Source organism: Zootermopsis nevadensis, unplaced genomic scaffold (assembly GCF_977971745.1).
Source record: "Zootermopsis nevadensis isolate Lab colony 2312 unplaced genomic scaffold, Znev_1.0 Znev_ptg000012l, whole genome shotgun sequence".
Classification (NCBI taxonomy): Eukaryota; Metazoa; Arthropoda; class Insecta; order Blattodea; family Termopsidae; genus Zootermopsis; species Zootermopsis nevadensis.
Window position 1 is genome coordinate 3,383,337 of NW_028259144.1, and position 17,391 is coordinate 3,400,727.

General features: G+C 41.8%; 1 protein-coding gene across 10 annotated transcripts in view; it reads left to right on the forward strand.

Annotated features, from left to right (window-relative positions):
• PDZ-GEF (PDZ domain-containing guanine nucleotide exchange factor) overlaps window positions 1-17,391 on the forward strand; it is a 192,744-nt gene that overhangs the window by 133,002 nt on the left and 42,351 nt on the right. For 6 of the 10 annotated variants that reach the window (XM_022087208.2, XM_022087209.2, XM_022087210.2 and 3 more), the window contains 2 exons: window positions 4,631-6,091; window positions 15,621-15,696. In XM_022087208.2, the coding sequence (XP_021942900.1) occupies window positions 5,622-6,091; window positions 15,621-15,696 (546 nt within the window). In that variant the 5' untranslated portion in view covers window positions 4,631-5,621. Of the gene's footprint in view, window positions 1-4,630; window positions 6,092-15,620; window positions 15,697-17,391 lie in introns of those variants that run through there. The other 4 variants (XM_022087213.2, XM_087347616.1, XM_022087214.2 and 1 more) reach the window with 1 other exon arrangement.

The following is a 17,391-nucleotide window of genomic DNA, read 5'->3' on the forward strand; positions in this document are numbered from 1 at the left end:
CAGTTGGTCAGTTTTGCGATGCTACCTCAGCGTTTCCTTGGACACAACCAGGAACACCCTGCTCCGTAATCGACCGTCAACACATGTCCGTATTTCAACGCGTTCAGCTCCCTCAGAAGTATGTGTGTTTAATTTACGATATTTTTAAAATAAATTACAGGTTTTCTTGCAGGTTTTTAGAAGAGTCCCGATGAAGTTTTGCTTTTTTCACTGATTATTTTTTTCCAAAAGACCATAATATTTGCAAATTACTGCACGTGGTCAATGTTTGTTTGAATTGTCTTTTGGTATATTGAGCCGTGTAGTATGGTATAAACCTACCAGCGTTTCAGAGGTCCATGCTGCCTCCATAATCAGGGCGATGTGTAAGCCGCGAGCGTGGAATCGGAACAAGACAGTCAAGGTTGACTTGACTGACTGACTGACTGTTTTCTGTATCTCAAACCGATTCCACCCTCGCGGCTTATCATCACCCTGATGGAGGATGTAAGGGCCTCTGAAACCGGACTGCGCGGCGCTAGAGCCCAGAAGACAGCCATCTTCATACTCACCACCTACCGCCGTGAGAACCTCAAATCCGTCTTAATAAATGTAAATGTCAAATTGCAGTCAGCATTGATTGCTATTGAAATGTATTGTTGTTAAAGGAAACAGACTTTTTTTTCCTACGTGCTGTTCACTTCAGAACCGAGTGTCGCCTTATGTCATTGTTCTCTCTCACCCTGGATGTTGGTCTGTATCTGGGCGTACAGCTGAGTGGGCACTGGGTCTGTTCGCAATTACTGCCAAAAGATAAGCCGTGTCGCAAGGAGGAGGTGTTATCTCGACTCGAAGTGGGACGCTAGAAAGCAAACTTGTTCCACGCAAGAATCTGCAAAACTGAACCGGTGAACCAACTGCTTGCTGCTTCTTCGAAGCGGAAATGAAGACATAAACTAGTCAAAATGTTTAATTTAATGGATGGAGTAAAGCTTTTTACAAATCAGGGACAAATGTATTTTTTCTTAACACCGACTGAAGTGTGTTCGTACACAGAGCGTTTTTACCCCCTAAACAGCCAGGCCCGACTTAACTTACCGTTTCTTAGTTTTGTAGCATGCTTTCATTACTTTATAAAGATGATGATCTGGTATCATTTAGTCAGTCACGTGTAACTTCTGAGGCTTTGTGTCATGTCCGTGTGTCCGTCCTGTACCTTCCAATAACTAATAAACGAGTTGTCAGGTTTTCATTAAATGTAAACGTGGCCTTGTAATCCTGGGGTCTCGGGTTCGATTCCCGGGGTTGCCCGAATTTATAACTTGTGTTGGGCAAGGCCGTGGTCTAGGCAACACGGAGTTTTCCTACGTGGCATCCCAACAATTACTCCATTCACACACAGAAGAAGGCAATGGCAAACCACTTCTGGATCATCTGCCAAGAACGTATATGAACAGGTCCCAGTCCGTGAAAAGGATGGAAGGATCCTGTTCATATGGACCTGTCGTCAGACAGAACACTAAATAAAAAAAATAATAGGGTAGGTTAGGTTAGAACGCTGGCCTTGTAATCCTGGGGTCTCGGGTTCGATTCCCGGCGGTGCCCGAATTTATAACTTGTGTTGGGCAAGGCCGTGGTCTAGGCAACACGGAGTTTTCCTCCGTGGCATCCCAACAATTACTCCATTCACACACAGAAGAAGGCAATGGCAAACCACTTCTGGATCATCTGCCAAGAACGTATATGAACAGGTCCCAGTCCGAGAAAAGGATGGAAGGATCCTGTTCATATGGACCTGTCCTCAGACAGAACACTAAATAAATACCTTCAATAAATCCGGCATCGCGGGCTTTGAGATTTTAGATGATGACGAAACTACTCCTTGACATGGCTTGTATTAGATTTTCGAAAAATATATAAATCTTTCTTTCTTTCTTTCTTTCGTTCCCTGCACACACACACACACACACACACACACTTTGGTCTGGCTGTTGTGGTGTAGTGCCTGGACCACCCTGTTGTAGCTGGGAGCAGCCCTTGTATATATGTGTGTGTACACGACGCCAGGTTTATCTATAAACATGTGCGTGGTTTTGACAGTGAGGCGGTGTGAAGCACGGCTTTCCCCTCACAAAGCGCCTCTGTGTGGCTGTAACGCGAGCTGTCGGGGAAAACTGGAACAAACGTTTATCTCACTCGGTTATATTGAATTCCACAAAGTTATGAAACATTAACTGAAATCATATATGTTTCGGTTTACATGTGACTTTCACTCTTTGACGGAAATATATTATTCTGAATTTTATTACGATTTGATTTATGTTTCTAGCAGTATACTTCGCTCATACATTTCTGTCTACAGCTTACTGTTCAGTTTAAGAGTAATAGCTGCTTCCATTATCAGGGCACATATCTACCTGATGATGGAGACAGCAAGTACCGCTGAAACGTAGGGGTAAACTTCTACCAGACTACTCGGCACAACAACCCAGAAGACAGCCATCTTCAGAAAACGTTTGGGAGCCTCTGTTGTGATGTGAATTGTTTAGCATCTGAAGTTTTTCTCATAAATTAGGGTACGGGAGAGTACGATAATTCCAGAGACGGTATTAGATTTCTGGAACGCGAGAAAGGTATTTTATGTCCAAGTGCGGTCTTAATTTGAAAATCGATCGTGCCGGAGGAAGGCCGGCCTTGTTTGCAAATCTTATCTCTGCGTGCCTAGCTTGCCAGCTGTGGTTTCTGCGGTGGGTGCGTTCAGATAGGTCCAACGGTTTATTTATGTTTTGTTTTTTTGTGTCAGGATATGGTTCTTCCGGTCTGCCCTACGTTATTAGATGTTGGCATTTTCGCTAATTCAAGGCTGGTTCAGCCCTCTACTGACCCAGAGAATGAACTTTGATCAGTGTTAATATTCCTTCTCTTCTCTTCCTTTCTTTCTCTGTTTCATCACATTGCCTATGTATTTTGCCTGATTGTTTTAATTGTCTCCTTTATCTTTCTCATTCTTACATCTCTTGCGCGTTTTCTTATCCCCGCAGTTTATTTTCGTGTTCGTCTGATTCCCGAAGGGCAGGTTGTCGAAAAGTGTCGATGTTATTGATCCTGACGCCGTGTGGACTTGTTGAGTACATACCAACGTTTTGGAGAATCTTCAGGTCCGAGGACGGCGATGGGGTATGGTACCTTCTGGGATGTTGCGCCGTGAAGTCCGGTAGAAATTGAGCGATGTTTCAGGGCGATGATGCTGATGATAATGAGGCAGTAAGCGTCTCTGAAACTTCGGTCAGTATCTGACAACATAGTGCGACATCTCACAAGGCAGCCATCCTTGTTCTCGTCGCCGTGATAACCTGCCCTGTTAATGAACTAAATGCTTTCTTCGTTTACAAAATGGACGCACCTATGAAATTACAGCATGTGATTAAGCAGCCTAATGCCCTCAATAGGTCCAGGAACTCCGTCTGACATTATCTACCCCACGAGCAGCGATCTGAATTGGAAGCGCACGTAAGCCACTGTTCCATGTCGTTGGTACCCTGGTTGCTGTAACTTGCTTCATAGAACATAGAACTCTTTGTTGAGTGTGCCCTCTTTTTGATAACGCGCCAAACGGTTTCGATAGCAACGTTACTCAGCGGGTTTTATGTATTTGTATTGCTGTAAAGTTTCTTGGACCGCGTACATTTTGTCTCTCTTGTGTGTTGCAAGGATCATCCTTGCAGTTGTAATGAGTTGTGTGTGTACTTGCCTTGGTTTATTTTAATCTTTTCCGTGAGGTTTTTCTTTTTAACCACTGAAAATCCAGCAGTAACTGTCTGTACCACCTTCGACTTTAATTAACATCTCATTTTGCCCACTCTTTGTATTTATAGCTTTCTTACGATTTTCCGAGTAAACGGCGATAGTTTCCTTTTAAAAAATATATAAAGAAATATGATCGAGTTTTGTAATTATGAAGTGTGGTGTTTTCTTTGCGGTAAGGGCTGGATTCTTACATATTATTTAGATGAGCGTGGGTTTCAAAGCGTTGAATGCACTCACTTAGTGACCAGGTCTAATTTGTGTCGTTGAAAAGGCACGCATTTTGCAGTTTACTATTGGCGGAGTGCAGCGTTGAAAGGGTTGAAGTATACCTGCTTGCAAATGGATCGAGACGCACATAATTCTCACCGTGGCAGCGATACATTAATGACATGGTAATGTATTAGTAGATTACACAGTGGTGTTCGGGAAATGTCGTCTATGTATGAAGCACTAATGTGTCAGTCTTCTCCAGTGTTCGGCATGTTTTTCTCATTTCTCAATATGAACAGCTATTAGTGTTCTGTATGCACTCTCCATTAATTTTTATATTTGCTGAACATGGAAACTTCATTTGTTCTCAACCTGTGTTTTATATTCTACAGTATACACAGCTGTGTTTATAATTTTTTCATGGCTTGCTGTGTTGCTTGTTAATGCACCAGGTTCGCTAGCTACAAGATTTCATTTGCCAAGTATGAAATGAGGGTGTAATTTTATCTACTTCATAACTTCCCTTCAATATTCCTTGCTTTATGACACTCCATGACGTCATAGCCTTTTAAATATATGCTCATTTACTTCTGGAATGTGCAGCTGATTTAATATAGATATGTTGTTATTACAGAAATGAGTCGGGATAAGCCATGACGAGTTTATTTACGTCTGAGATAATTTTGGAGTTCAAGTAATAAGGTATCAGCAATGGAAGTCGAAACAGGTGGCCTTTATCATGAATACAGTGGAAAAATGACAACTCTCTTACACCGAACTTTGGACAAACTTCCTCCAGCTAGACGCAGAGACAAATTTCAGTTACATATAACTGTGTATGACTTTGGTAATATAACGCTTCCTAATTTAAAAATGTAAATTTGTCAACAGTGATTCACTGTGTAAGTTTCTTATGTTGTAAAATTATCGGTGACACTACCTTTAATTAAAGCCGGTAATCATAAACATCAGTAGAATAAAAGGGAGCTCTGAAATTTAGAGTTAAGATTTTGTAACTGTCTTGTTGCATTGCGTTATTGCATCTGTTCACATCAGGTCTGAATTTAGATTGAACAATTGGCTGAACATTAACGGCTCTGATCCCCTAAGAAAGCGTGTGTTGGATATCTCAGTCCGCCCGCTGTCAAATTAACACAGCGTCCCTTTAGAGATTGTCAGTAATTATTATTTGAAAAGTTTTCTTTTAAAGAGAAGCTCGTAAGATCACAGCCTTCAGCTCAAGAAAGTATTAGTTAATGACGTTTGACCCATAATTCCTGAGACGTTTATGGTAAATACTTTGAAAATGTTTGAAGATTGTCTGGATGGAAAGGGTTAAACACTATTTAATCTGCATTTAGAAGAAGAGTTTTATCTGATGTGTTGTGTTCGTCGTGTGTGGTGTTAAACAGTGTTCTGAATCTAGTGTCTTCATGAAGAAACCTTCGACAAATCGAATACGCGACTTTGGAAAAAAAATCTACGTGTGTTATATGCACAGCAGTATATAGTGAAGTTTAATGAGGGACTTTTGAAGAATCTTTGCTTTGAATGCATGTCACATGACGGATATATAAGACGCTGTTACGTGTGTGTATAAATCGAAGATAAAATTAAAATTGAAAATGCATAAACACTCGACCCAGCTGCTTATGCAGCATCGGCAGTACAAATCTGAGATGGGCGGTTTCAGCAGTGGCACTGCGCCCGCAACAACCACATGTAAGGCGGGTGGTATATGCGGCAGGAGGCCGGGACCAGTGGAGCCGATCAGACGGTGGAACTCCTTCCACTCCAGAGATCGCAGAAGCAACACAATGTCTGCGAGTATTGACCACTTCCGACAGCACCAGCAGAAGTTGAAGAACTCCGTCATGGTGTCCGGAAGCGTCCCGTCGGCGTCTGCTCTTGGGGCTGCAGCGGGGCTGATGGGCGTCGCTGCTGGGGCAGGGGCCGGTCTGGCCAGTGAAAAGGGCAACAGTCGCTCTGTGCCCCGCGTCGTGGCCCTCCGCTCAGAGTCGGCCGATGTGCAGTCAGTTAGGGGGCAGCACCCTCCACCCCCACCGGCCTTCCCCAGAAGGAGGTTTTCGGTTTGGTAAGACAACTCACAGCTCGCTGCTACTTTAACTACTGTTCTTTTTTTTAAAAAAAAAATTAACCTCGGATCAACTGATTATCTGTGTGACATTTGAGGCTTCTTCACGACGCTGAGGATGGTGACGTTTTCTTCTGGGTTTTGGTGCCGTCTCAATTTTCATTCCTGAAGATGGAGACAGTGTGTTTATCCGAAACATTATAATCTGTCAGTGAGTCTACACGACGCCAAAACCTTGAAGAAATACGTCATGCCAGAACTCTCGTGTTTTGTTTATTTAACGATACCGTCAGTAACTCAGACTAAATGATGATTAGTGGTCAGTGAACTGAGAAAAATGTGGAAGAGAGCGTTTGCAGTTGCCTGGAAGATCTTCGGAAAACCACGGAACACATTACGATGGCCGGTCTCCGGGCCATGATTTGAAATCTGGACCTCTCCGAATAAGTAGTGTCAGTACTAACCACTCTTTTGCGACGTTTCGTGCCTTTCTTATTCTTGTTGTTATTATTATTATTATTAAGTTTTAGTGTGCCGTACTGGGCGCTAAGAATGAACCTCACGGTGTTGAGGCATTGTATATTTTTAAAACCAAGTTTAATACAGGTGCAGATTCTGTCTCCTTCAACCCAAACAACCATAATTCACCTGCAGATTCAAGATTCAACTTTTTTCTTTCCTGACAGGGAAGGTTCCCTTTGGTTTATGGGCCTCTCTCTTAAAATAAGGTCGCGCTAAGGTTTGCACTTTTTCATCGAGAGTTTATCTCGCAGATTCCATTTCCTCTCCTCCCAGGACGGGCTTTAGTTCCAGTCTCACTCATTTATATCCGTACACGATGTTTCACAAATAATTTATCTCAAAAGGATACGAAGCTGGTGTGTAACTTGCCTGTGTCATAAGTATGCATTTCAAAGAGGCTTCAGTAGTTAACAGTTCTGTAAGATATAATGCAGCACCTCTCAGCTAATTATTGTGAACTTTCTTTAAAATAATACTTGCCCACGGGAGACCCGTCGTTGTCATTCTTGCCATTTCGCGTGTCGAAAGTCACAGAACCTGTGATTCAGTTAGACGCATCTGTCCTCTTCATCTGCATCTATTCATCTTTTATCTTTCCCTATTTTATTTCTTGTTATCCTTATCTGAATCACTGTTTCCTTCTGTTCCTTTCTCTTTGTTTCTTTCTTTTCTCTTTTCACGTCTTCTATTCTTCTTTTATTTATTCCTTTGTGTATAGTTTTTAGTTTCTTTCTGCTTAAGCTTATCTTCGTTAACTTCTCTGCTTTACTCCTTACTGTAGCTTTTTGTTCCTTTCTCCCGAACGCTACTATCTTATTGGAGCATCTCGCCCCATGCGCTGCGTTGTCCCGTATCCATCTGTCCACGATCGTGGGCCACATCTGACACTGATGTAACAGTTTCAGTACCGAAGGCAGACACGTGTCCAGCTTAGCACTGACCTCCATTTTTATTCCTTTACTATTCCCTTTAATATCACTGCACACCCAGATGCCGTTGTGTGTGTTTGTTTGTTTGTATGTTAATGTACAGTTGCCCCTAGTGACTCATAACCATACTCTTGATTATCACGTGCGATTGTTTGGAACAATGTCGAGGGGGCAGATCTACGCCCGGGCCCCCCTGTGGTGTAGGATTTAGGCGCTTCTAAACGGGCTTTTGTTTTCACTGATTCATTGCATTTTAGCCCTAACCTAACCCAGCAGTAAAATGTATGTACAGTCTGCTGCGACATTCAGTAACTGCAAGAAACTTCTCGCTCCACGTGATAAAGTTGAACGTAACTGTCAATTCTGGCGCCCGGATGGAACTGCACGACTCACTGTTCCTGATACTAGTCAATATTCACTGTATCAAAAGTAATAAAATCAACTTGGCACAGTTTCTGGGTTGTGTCTGGTTTCGGATGCGATGTTTGCGTTCAACTTTATCTGTGGACGCACTGAATATGCAACAGTATAAATCGAGTTTACCTATCGAAACCTAATTATTATACCATTTCTGTTTCGATTTCTGTAATTCTCTGGGGAAATGCGTCTGGGACTGTGTGAACTCCATTTGTTGGATTTGAGATGATTACGAGCAGGAAATTGTCCGCATTGTCACTTAGCCCCAGATTCCCCCACATCTCTGTACCCATATTTGTAAATGACCTAGGAGGAAAAAGTGTAAAGGGAGGTGTGAAAATTATCGGATTATCGCGCGAGCTTCAGATGTGCTGTGGTATGAAGATAGTTGGAAAATAAATTGCATCTACCTTTCTGTTATAACAAATCTTCCCCTCCCCTTCTCTTTTCCTTCTATCTTCTTGCTTTTAATAATATGTGGGTCGTTCTATAGACCAGACAAGGAACGCGGTCTTGAAAGCAAACATTTGCTTCCGGCGTGGTGGAAAATTGTTGGTAAAATGGTAATTCAGTTACGTTATTCGGTGTATTGCTGAGTTGCATATGAAGGCAGTTCAAGACTGTTTCTACTAGCGATTGAGAAAAAAATTGTTCCTGGACACCATCGTATGAGTGATTTTTAGGTTGGCCGTAGTTACGAAGTGGTCGTAACATGAGGCAGTTTGTTGTAGGCTGCACATTTCGTTATTATTTCTACTTTTTCAACGCATTCTGTTCTCCAAACCTCGAAGGAAGTTCTACTTTTTCATACAGTATGTCGAACTAACTTCGTGAAACAGAATCGTCCTTGGGAAACTGATAGCTGTTGAGTAGATCACGGGATTTTCCGCATTTTTCCGGAACCGAAGGTCCGTTATCGAAGAATCCACCATTGAACCAGACCGAGACGAACCTGGCCTACGCTCTGGAATACGTTATTTTTATGTTCCATTTTAATATTATCAAATATACTCCTGTTTTTCCACAAGTGGTCTCTTCCTTTCAGGTTTTACCCATAACACTGGGTATTTTGTGTCTAGTTTGTTCCTTGACATGATAACCTTAATATTCGGTGGAGTATAGATCAGTAAATTTCTCTTTTGTAATTTTATACATACGCATATACTTGCTATTTGTATATGCAAATACTACTCTTACCACTTTGTTATCAAACACACTCATTTCGTACTAATCGCTCCGGGCGAGTGTCCTCGTTTTACCCTTATAAGATCAGAGGTAACGCATTACAGACTCCTAGTCATGTAATTCCTTTATAATCTACAGGAGACAGACTGTTTCTGGTCTAGCTATCAAAGAGCACGGAGAAGAATGTTTTACGAGAACAGATTTAACTGATGTTTTATGGCGTTCGTAAAATTCGTGAAATTAGTTCAGCAGTGATGCTCATAAAGGTTATATTTATACCGAATAATCGCTACGGAATGAATAGAATGTGTTTCTTATAGTGTACGCAGGAGCTAAGAAAAACCCAACCCCGCGACCAGATATTTCAGACTATGGCCATTGAACCTCGTATTTTAATACGATTAGTGATTGAAATATATTTGGGAAATACTTTTCATATGATTGGTTCTCTGAAAGCTTTCGCGATGCGTGATATACAGTCACGAATACAAGCCTGGGAAATGAAATGTTAAGAGTTCTTTTGCTTGGTTACAGATCTAGATTACAAAAAAAATGAAGAAAATATTAAACAGTTTTGCGTATGCAAGGCGTTTGTTAGATCTCTACTTGAGGGAAATATAAGGAACCGATAACATAGCTAGGAAGTATGGAGCAAACGCGGTATAGGACGATCTAGGCATAGATAACAGAACCGTGTGACGTAACTGAACATGGACGCAGATGGGGTAATGTAATATTCTTTGTTGTCCAGGCCTTGAACCCAATTCCTCTTGAGTGTTGATCTGTGGAGTGTCTCGGTAAGATAGTTGGTTATCCAGTGTTCTGGGATCGCTTCTATGTAAGCCTTCGTGTTGATTTAAGAGTTTTGGGATGAGTTTATGGGGCACTAGGCAGGTCGTACAGTGTTTCGTGGGGCGTGGCTGCGAGATACGAGTCATTGTACTGAATGGAAATCAATACCAGATGGGGACCATGCTGTAGGAAAAGTGTGGTTTATTGTGGTTAGATTCTCTATCGATTAGTCAAACATATGTTATAAGTCGATATTTACATGCAGTTTGCCTTCTGTAGTGTAATACCGTCTCGTGTAATATGTGAGGAAGTGTACAGTAAAATCAAGTTTGAGAAATTACGATTTATACACTGGCACAGACTTGAAGAAGGTTTAGGCTTAAATGTCAGAGACTTTGGGAAACTACAAATGGAATGTATTGCTTTCGTGGTTTGGTACTCCATAGAGTGGAACACAGCAGAACTTATGAGATAAAATCCATCGTTAGCCAGCTGCATGCAACCCGGTGCTCCGGCGAGTGTAAGCCTCAACTAGCTGGCTAACAACGTTGGCTAGAGCTGGCTAACGATGCGTTTTATGTGAGCGGTTGTGCTGTGTTCCCCCACTGAACCACGAAAGAAAGGCAGAGGGCTTTTTCGTTTTTTCGTTTTTTTTTTTAAAGTGTTAGCCGGGCTAACATGGTTAACATGAACGATCCACCTCTGAATGTTATGAACGAGTTTGAATATCCTTTTTATGTCTGTTATACACACGCGTAAGCTTATTTCACAGGGAAAATGTGCATGGAGTTTCACTTCACTCCCCCTACAGGCCATCAAGGCGCAGTGTGTACTCACAGGAATAACTTAATTTTGTATTCGCTTATAATCTCTCCCGCGCGTGCTATATTCCTCGCCAATCAAAAATCCCCTCCTTTTTTGTTTGCCCTGTGAATGTTTGCTGAAGAGTAGGAATTGCGAAATTTCCCAGACAAAACTTGCAGTACGAATACGGAATAATATAACAGTAATTTCCGAGATGAAAACGTGGGCAGACAGACAGACACTGTCTGTCCATTGTTATTTTAATTCTTTTTCACTTCATTCAGCCAATACTTTTTGCAGTTTCAGGACTGCCATTGTTTGCAGAGGTTTTAAATGTTTTCTAATTAAATTGTCAGAATGGAAATGTCAAGCCAGTAACAGGCATTTCAGTACTGAAATCACATTTACGAACCCGGGAAATAGGATACATAGTTCGCTTTCTCAGGAATATAATCCAAATATTAAACTTAATGTCTTTCATAAGGGGTTCCGGGACTGGTTTTATAATTGGATTCTAGTTAACAGATGGCATTAGTATCGTGGTATAACGTGAAGTGGATTTAACAGTAGAGCAATGAACTGAATATAAAGCATTTTCACGAAGGGTTGATGCCTTGGCGACTGGGTTGAGGGTTTTTAACGGTCAGAGTAGGGAATTTTCATTATCATAATGAGGTGTGGGGTTATTTAGTTTTGAATGCGCATGTAACAAATAATTTGAAAGTAACTGAAGTCCAAAATTGAATTTAAGCCTATAGCAACAATTATTTCGCATTGACGTCAGTGCAAAAGTGACCGACGTGATGTGGCGTGAAGAACACTTTTTGAATGTCTGTGTTCTCTGAAGAGTGCACGTTTCCAGTCTTGCCAATTTGGGTTATATGCTGGGATGGAGATAACAGTTTTATATTTAAACCAAGTTCAACTTTTTTCTTTAATCTGGAATAGGTTGTTGGCTGAAAGTTTTAATGCGCGTTTCATGTAGCTTTTCTCGCAATTCGTTTTCATTATTTTTATTTGATTTACAAACAACGAAATAGTGTAGAGAGAGGGGGGGGGGGGCATGGAACCAGTAATCTGATGAAAATGCCATTGTGAGTTTCAGATTACGCTGTTTTGAGAGTTCGTTGTATCTGACAGACTCTTAGCTCCTGAAACCTGTTTCCTTTGTTTTCCGCGGGAAATAAGTAATTTATTCTAGGGTTGGGTGCGGGGACAACCCTTCAAGATTTCTTTTGCGCAGTTGCGCTTTGCCCACAAGTGAAACAGTTCCGGGAATTGTTTATTTATTCAGTGATACAGTTCACACACAACTCTTCCCGGCAGAGGATCCCGTTTAGGATTTTATAACCTTATAGTAAATATTTCGTTATCATTAGTGCAACATTAATATAATCTCTTACTGCCTATCTTCCCATTCCTTTTGTATCTCTCTACCTTATTTGTTTCAGTTTCTAGTTACCGGTACGCCAAATTTTTCTGCCTGCCAAAACCTAACGATCTAATTGTTCTAAATAGAAGCAGAGAAGTTTATTAAACATTTCAAGAACTGGCGCTGCCATCTGCTAACAATATCGTATTGGCTACTGATGTAACACAGTCCCCCCACGGCCCCATGGACTCTTGAGACAGCACAAAGCCGTCATGTCAGGGATGACACTGGAGTAAAACTGTGCACGGATACCTGTACTAATTAGAGAGCTCGCAACCGGTCCGACCGGGTGTATAAAAAATACATTCTCCTCTAAACAGGAGACAGTGATTACGTAACCTTGTGGAGATCATTTAGCTACCGGTACGTTTGTTCTCGTCTCTTATGCTAAAAATAGAAGAAAGATCATTCTCTCGGGATTTGCTTGGAGGGACCGAGGAAAATCACGAAGAATCTTAGTCAGGATAGCCGGTCTCCGAGTCAAGATTTGAACCTGGGGCGAGGAGGAATCTTTTTAAATCTGGTACACTGCCGATTATAAACATATCAGTAACTGTTTGGTTTCGCGCATTTGTCGAAGCATGATAGTTAGTTCACTCATTTCGTGAAGAAGCGCCCGGCTGTCATGGAAACAGAAGCTTTCTGCTCCTTAGACACCCTCTGCGCCTGTGATACACGGTCCACGCCGTTTCCAAAACAAACAAATGCTTGCTTATAATTTTATGCGCCTTTGTAAAATGACGATGCACTTGCTCGTACGCTTGTGTTCCAGATCGCTTACGTTTTAAGTAACAGGTACAACGTAGTGTTTGTTCTACATCGTTGACCTAAGCAGAGGAATTGGCAGGATCCTGGATAAAGTGCCATAATTGGTAACTTTTACAGTTTCGCCAAATACAGGGGCCCTGTTGTGGGCGTTTGCGAAAGCGGTTCCATGAAGGTTTCTTGATTAGCTGAGTGACTGTCAGATTCTCAAGGAGAACCGCGCTCTACACAGCTCGTTTTACATTGTTGACTTATACGTGCATCCCCTCTCTCAAACTACGAAGTGAATTCTGTAACTGTCATGATTATACGACTACATAGCGCCCACTCACGAGCTGTACGTGTTGGCTACATCATATGCTGAAGCTTGTCTTCTCTCCCACCTTCGTATGCCAAGTGCATTCAAAGGTTGGATTCTGCGAATGACGTCATGCTATTGTACATGTTCTGGTCCAAAGAGGTTGAACAGAATAACAGTGCAGAAATTAAGAAGTCAACTCAGACGTCATATCCGTGAAAGTGGAGACATTGGAGTGCTCTTCAGTTCTCTGACTTACAAATTCAGAGCACCGTAAAAAGCACCTGTTTCTAGATACAGTGTAGTGTAATTTGTCTTCAGAAATAAGGACATTAATTTATCTGGATTATAAATGTGAAACATATTCGTAATAAAGGAGCATTAGCCACATTAAGTTAAGACATTGCTCTCCACCCATTAATTTATCACTTTACGACTTTCGTTCTTGTATGCGGGAAAATAAAATATAACTGTGTTCTAGCGAACGACCGATAAAAGGAAAAGAAGAACAAATAAATCCTATTAAAATCCAGATTACATTTTTCCACTCTCCTGTTTGGGGTTGGATCCTCCCCTGCTAATAACCATTCTGCCATTGGTCCATTCTCATCTAATACAGTCCCATGGGGGTGTGTGATAGCCTCGATAAAGCATAAGTTTGGGGCTTCACCTCTAGCTCGTACTTGGCTGGACTCTGAATAAAGGTAGTTTTATAACTGTGGTTGTACATAGTATCTCGAAACCTGCACAACTCTTAAAGAACGTTGTTGGTTAGATCGCCTGCAACTCTTCGTTTAGGCAATCGGTCACACGTGCCTGACGGAGAATTTGCCCGCTTCTTCAGGCGTTACGGATCAACCTCACTGCAAGTTGAGCTTTTGCGTCTGCATTTTCCACCACTCACAGTCCGTCCACCCGTGATTCAATTTATGCATTCGTCAATGAATTTCATTTCGTCTTCCGTCACTCGAACCATTCACAGGACGCATCCATCCACTTGTCAGTCGATCAATTAATGCACCCCCCCCCCCTGCACTCATCTATCCAGCGATCGATCACTTAGTTCATCCATTCGCGCTTCAGATGTTTGCTGTGGTTTCCGAGGCATGGGAGCGTAGCACAGAGCTTGTTGGCAGTCTAGGGTAGAGGAAGCAAGTGATTAATCTTCATAAGTGCATCTGAAATACGTGGATTTACTAACTTTTAGCAGAATCCTTCTTGGAAACCTACCATTCGTTAAGCTGTTTATTAAAGTGCTTGTCCCTAGTGGAACGTTCATTGCATGCTCCCAAAAGCCTGTGACGACTTTAACCGTGAGCTACACATATCCTTCACACATTCTCATATTTTGTTTGTTTTATATGCCTTTTAATATTATACAAACATCTAATCCTGCGCGTTCCAAGTGGACAAGCCTATGAGAGGTTCAGGACCGTTGTCACAAAAAGTTCTCCTTTAGAAAGAACGGCACAGTCGAGTTAAAAAAGCAAAGAAAATGTAAATCTGTCCCACTAAACGCCATTTAGGCGCTTGTGGGGGAGGAGATATGGCTCCTGCTTATTCTTAACCTCGGCACTAGATGGGGGTGAGTGGTCAACATGACGCCCCGGCCGGCTTTACCCCCCGGGAAAGGACCCACGGTACCCATTGGAAAGAAGACTGGGTGGGCCCCAGAGCCGGTCTGATCGCAGACGCTAGAGGAAAAATCCTCTTCCCCCGTTGGGGATCGAACTCCGGTCGTCCAGTCTTTAGCCAGTTACTATACTGTTGCATATAAAAATTTTGCCTTAAAGTGTGAAGAAAGAACACCGCTTGTAAGAACAAGATATGGATGTGTTGATGGCATTTAAAGAAATTAGTTGTGAGGGTGTGGACTGGATTAATCTGGCTTAGGATATGGATCGGTGGCGGGCTGTTCTGAACACGGTAATGAACCTTATGGTCCCATGACAGAGCGTACTATTGATTAGCTTCTGAAGAAGGAAATTTTGTACATAAAGTTCTCGTAATTGTTACAGCCCTTACGAATAGGTTTGGGGTCATGATCTTGCGATACACGCAACTCGGCTTTTGCTTGGTTGAGCTGTGTCTGAGCGTCAAGAAGAATATTGAATATAAAATTATAGACTCTACCAGGATATCAAGAATGAAGTTCCATTACTGGCGGCAGAACGTGGGGGAAAAAGGTTTGTTGTTTTCAGGTATCTTTAAATTAAACCGTGGCTTATTCTGATGCCAGAAGTTTATTTCAGTATTTAACCTTAATTGCATTAGCGTCAGTGACTCCTATTTGTTGTGTAAGCAACAAACGAGAGGTTCTGGTCTGGTGTGGTCAGTTCCCTGTTCTACAGGCAGTAAACGTGTTGCGTGTTTCTTTTGTTTCAGCTTCGGGAAGCGGACAGGTGGCAGTGCCCGTCGACCCAACGAATGTTTTGTTCTTGAACCGTCCGAGATGATCGTGGTAAGTACGAAACTTTGATCCTGATTTTTGCCTACTGAATAATGAACTACTTTGATACAGCTTGAATAGAATGTTGTGGAAGTGGTTTCAACAAACTGTTGTACTGTGAAATTTGAGATTCTGAGGACGATGACGAAGTTGGCCTTCTGGGCCGTGACGCCGTGTAAACTTGTAGGTTGAGCCCGACGTTTCGGAGGAACAACCCTGACGTAGAGGAAGTAGTTGATTTTTTTTTAATTTTAGACGATGGGCGAAACCTGAAAGAGTAATTTTGCACAATTAGTGCTTTGGGCGAAGTAAAACTCCGAGCCCCAGGAATCGAAATATTGTTGCTCAATCTAGTCAGAATGGAACATCTTGTGCTAAAGCATTTGCCTTCCCTCATTTTCTGAGTAAAAGGAAGAAATATAATGATATCGATAACACGATGATTGGAATTATGGCGGTGATAAGAGATTTAGAAAATTATGTAACGGTTAGGAAGACCGTAATTCTCGCACTTTGCTTCAAATGCGTCGATCCGTATGATGACATTGTAAGTCATTCTGTCTGTAACACAATTTTGCTTGAGTAACTCTTGATACTCCTTTAGTCATTGCAGTGAAACCCAGATGTAAATAATCCCTACATATTTCTCTTTTGCAACGCGTTGTTATTTTACTTCTCGTCGCCCTGATGATGGAGGCAGTATGACCTCTGAAACGTCAGTAAACTTCCACCAGACTACACGGGGCAACAACCCAGAAGACGGAAATCTTCAGACTCACCACCGTGTAAACCTCAAATCCTACCCCTAAGTATTATTTAACAATGGTTGCTAGTTTGGAAAATTTTAGGGCCCTATTGTGTTTTTGTACCTGGTTACTTACACGGCACAAATTTTATCCTGATTTTGGCCTCTGTATTCGTGGTCGTTTGGTCACCCTTGATTACTCATTCATTGAATTTTATCTTGGTTCATACAATATGGAGTCATCACTGACTCAGCATCAGACTGAGACTTCCCTGTCTCCTTTACAAGACGTGATAACGGAACTGTAACTTCAAGTAGCCAACTGGATCAAACGTGACGTTCTGATGTCACATAGCTTACGTTATCGCATCTCTCGACTCCAGTTACGCATCTATGCAGTTCGAGGTTATTATTTCTGTATGTTCCCCCCCCCCCCTTTTTTTTAAAGTTGATTCATTGCATCAAACCGAACGTTGCTACCAACTGATTACCACACGTTATTTCACTTGAGAGCTTGGCCTGAAGACCGTTTCCCTCTGTTTCTTTAGACATATTTGTGATAGTACGCGAAGTTAGACAACAGAAACTTGCGTATATTTTCCAATTCATTATTCGTTAATATTATTATTCAATGATGTGGTCTGTTATAGTCTGAGCCTATGAAATCACCTTTAAATAAAAAAATAATTGTCAAAGATGGCTGCCGTCTTGGTTTCAACACCATGTAGTCTGGTATAATTTTACCAACGTTTCAGAGGTCCTCGCTGCCTCAGTCAACAGGGCTATGAGTTTCCTGATTTTATGTCATTGCACAGACGATCGTATTATCGTATTTCTTGACACCGGGAGGAGATAATGCGATCGTCTGTGCAATGACATAAAAGCAGGGAATTGAACCTGGTCATGGGCACACTGGGAAAAAAAATCAGTGAAAAGTGACGTATAAAAAAAAAAGAATCAAC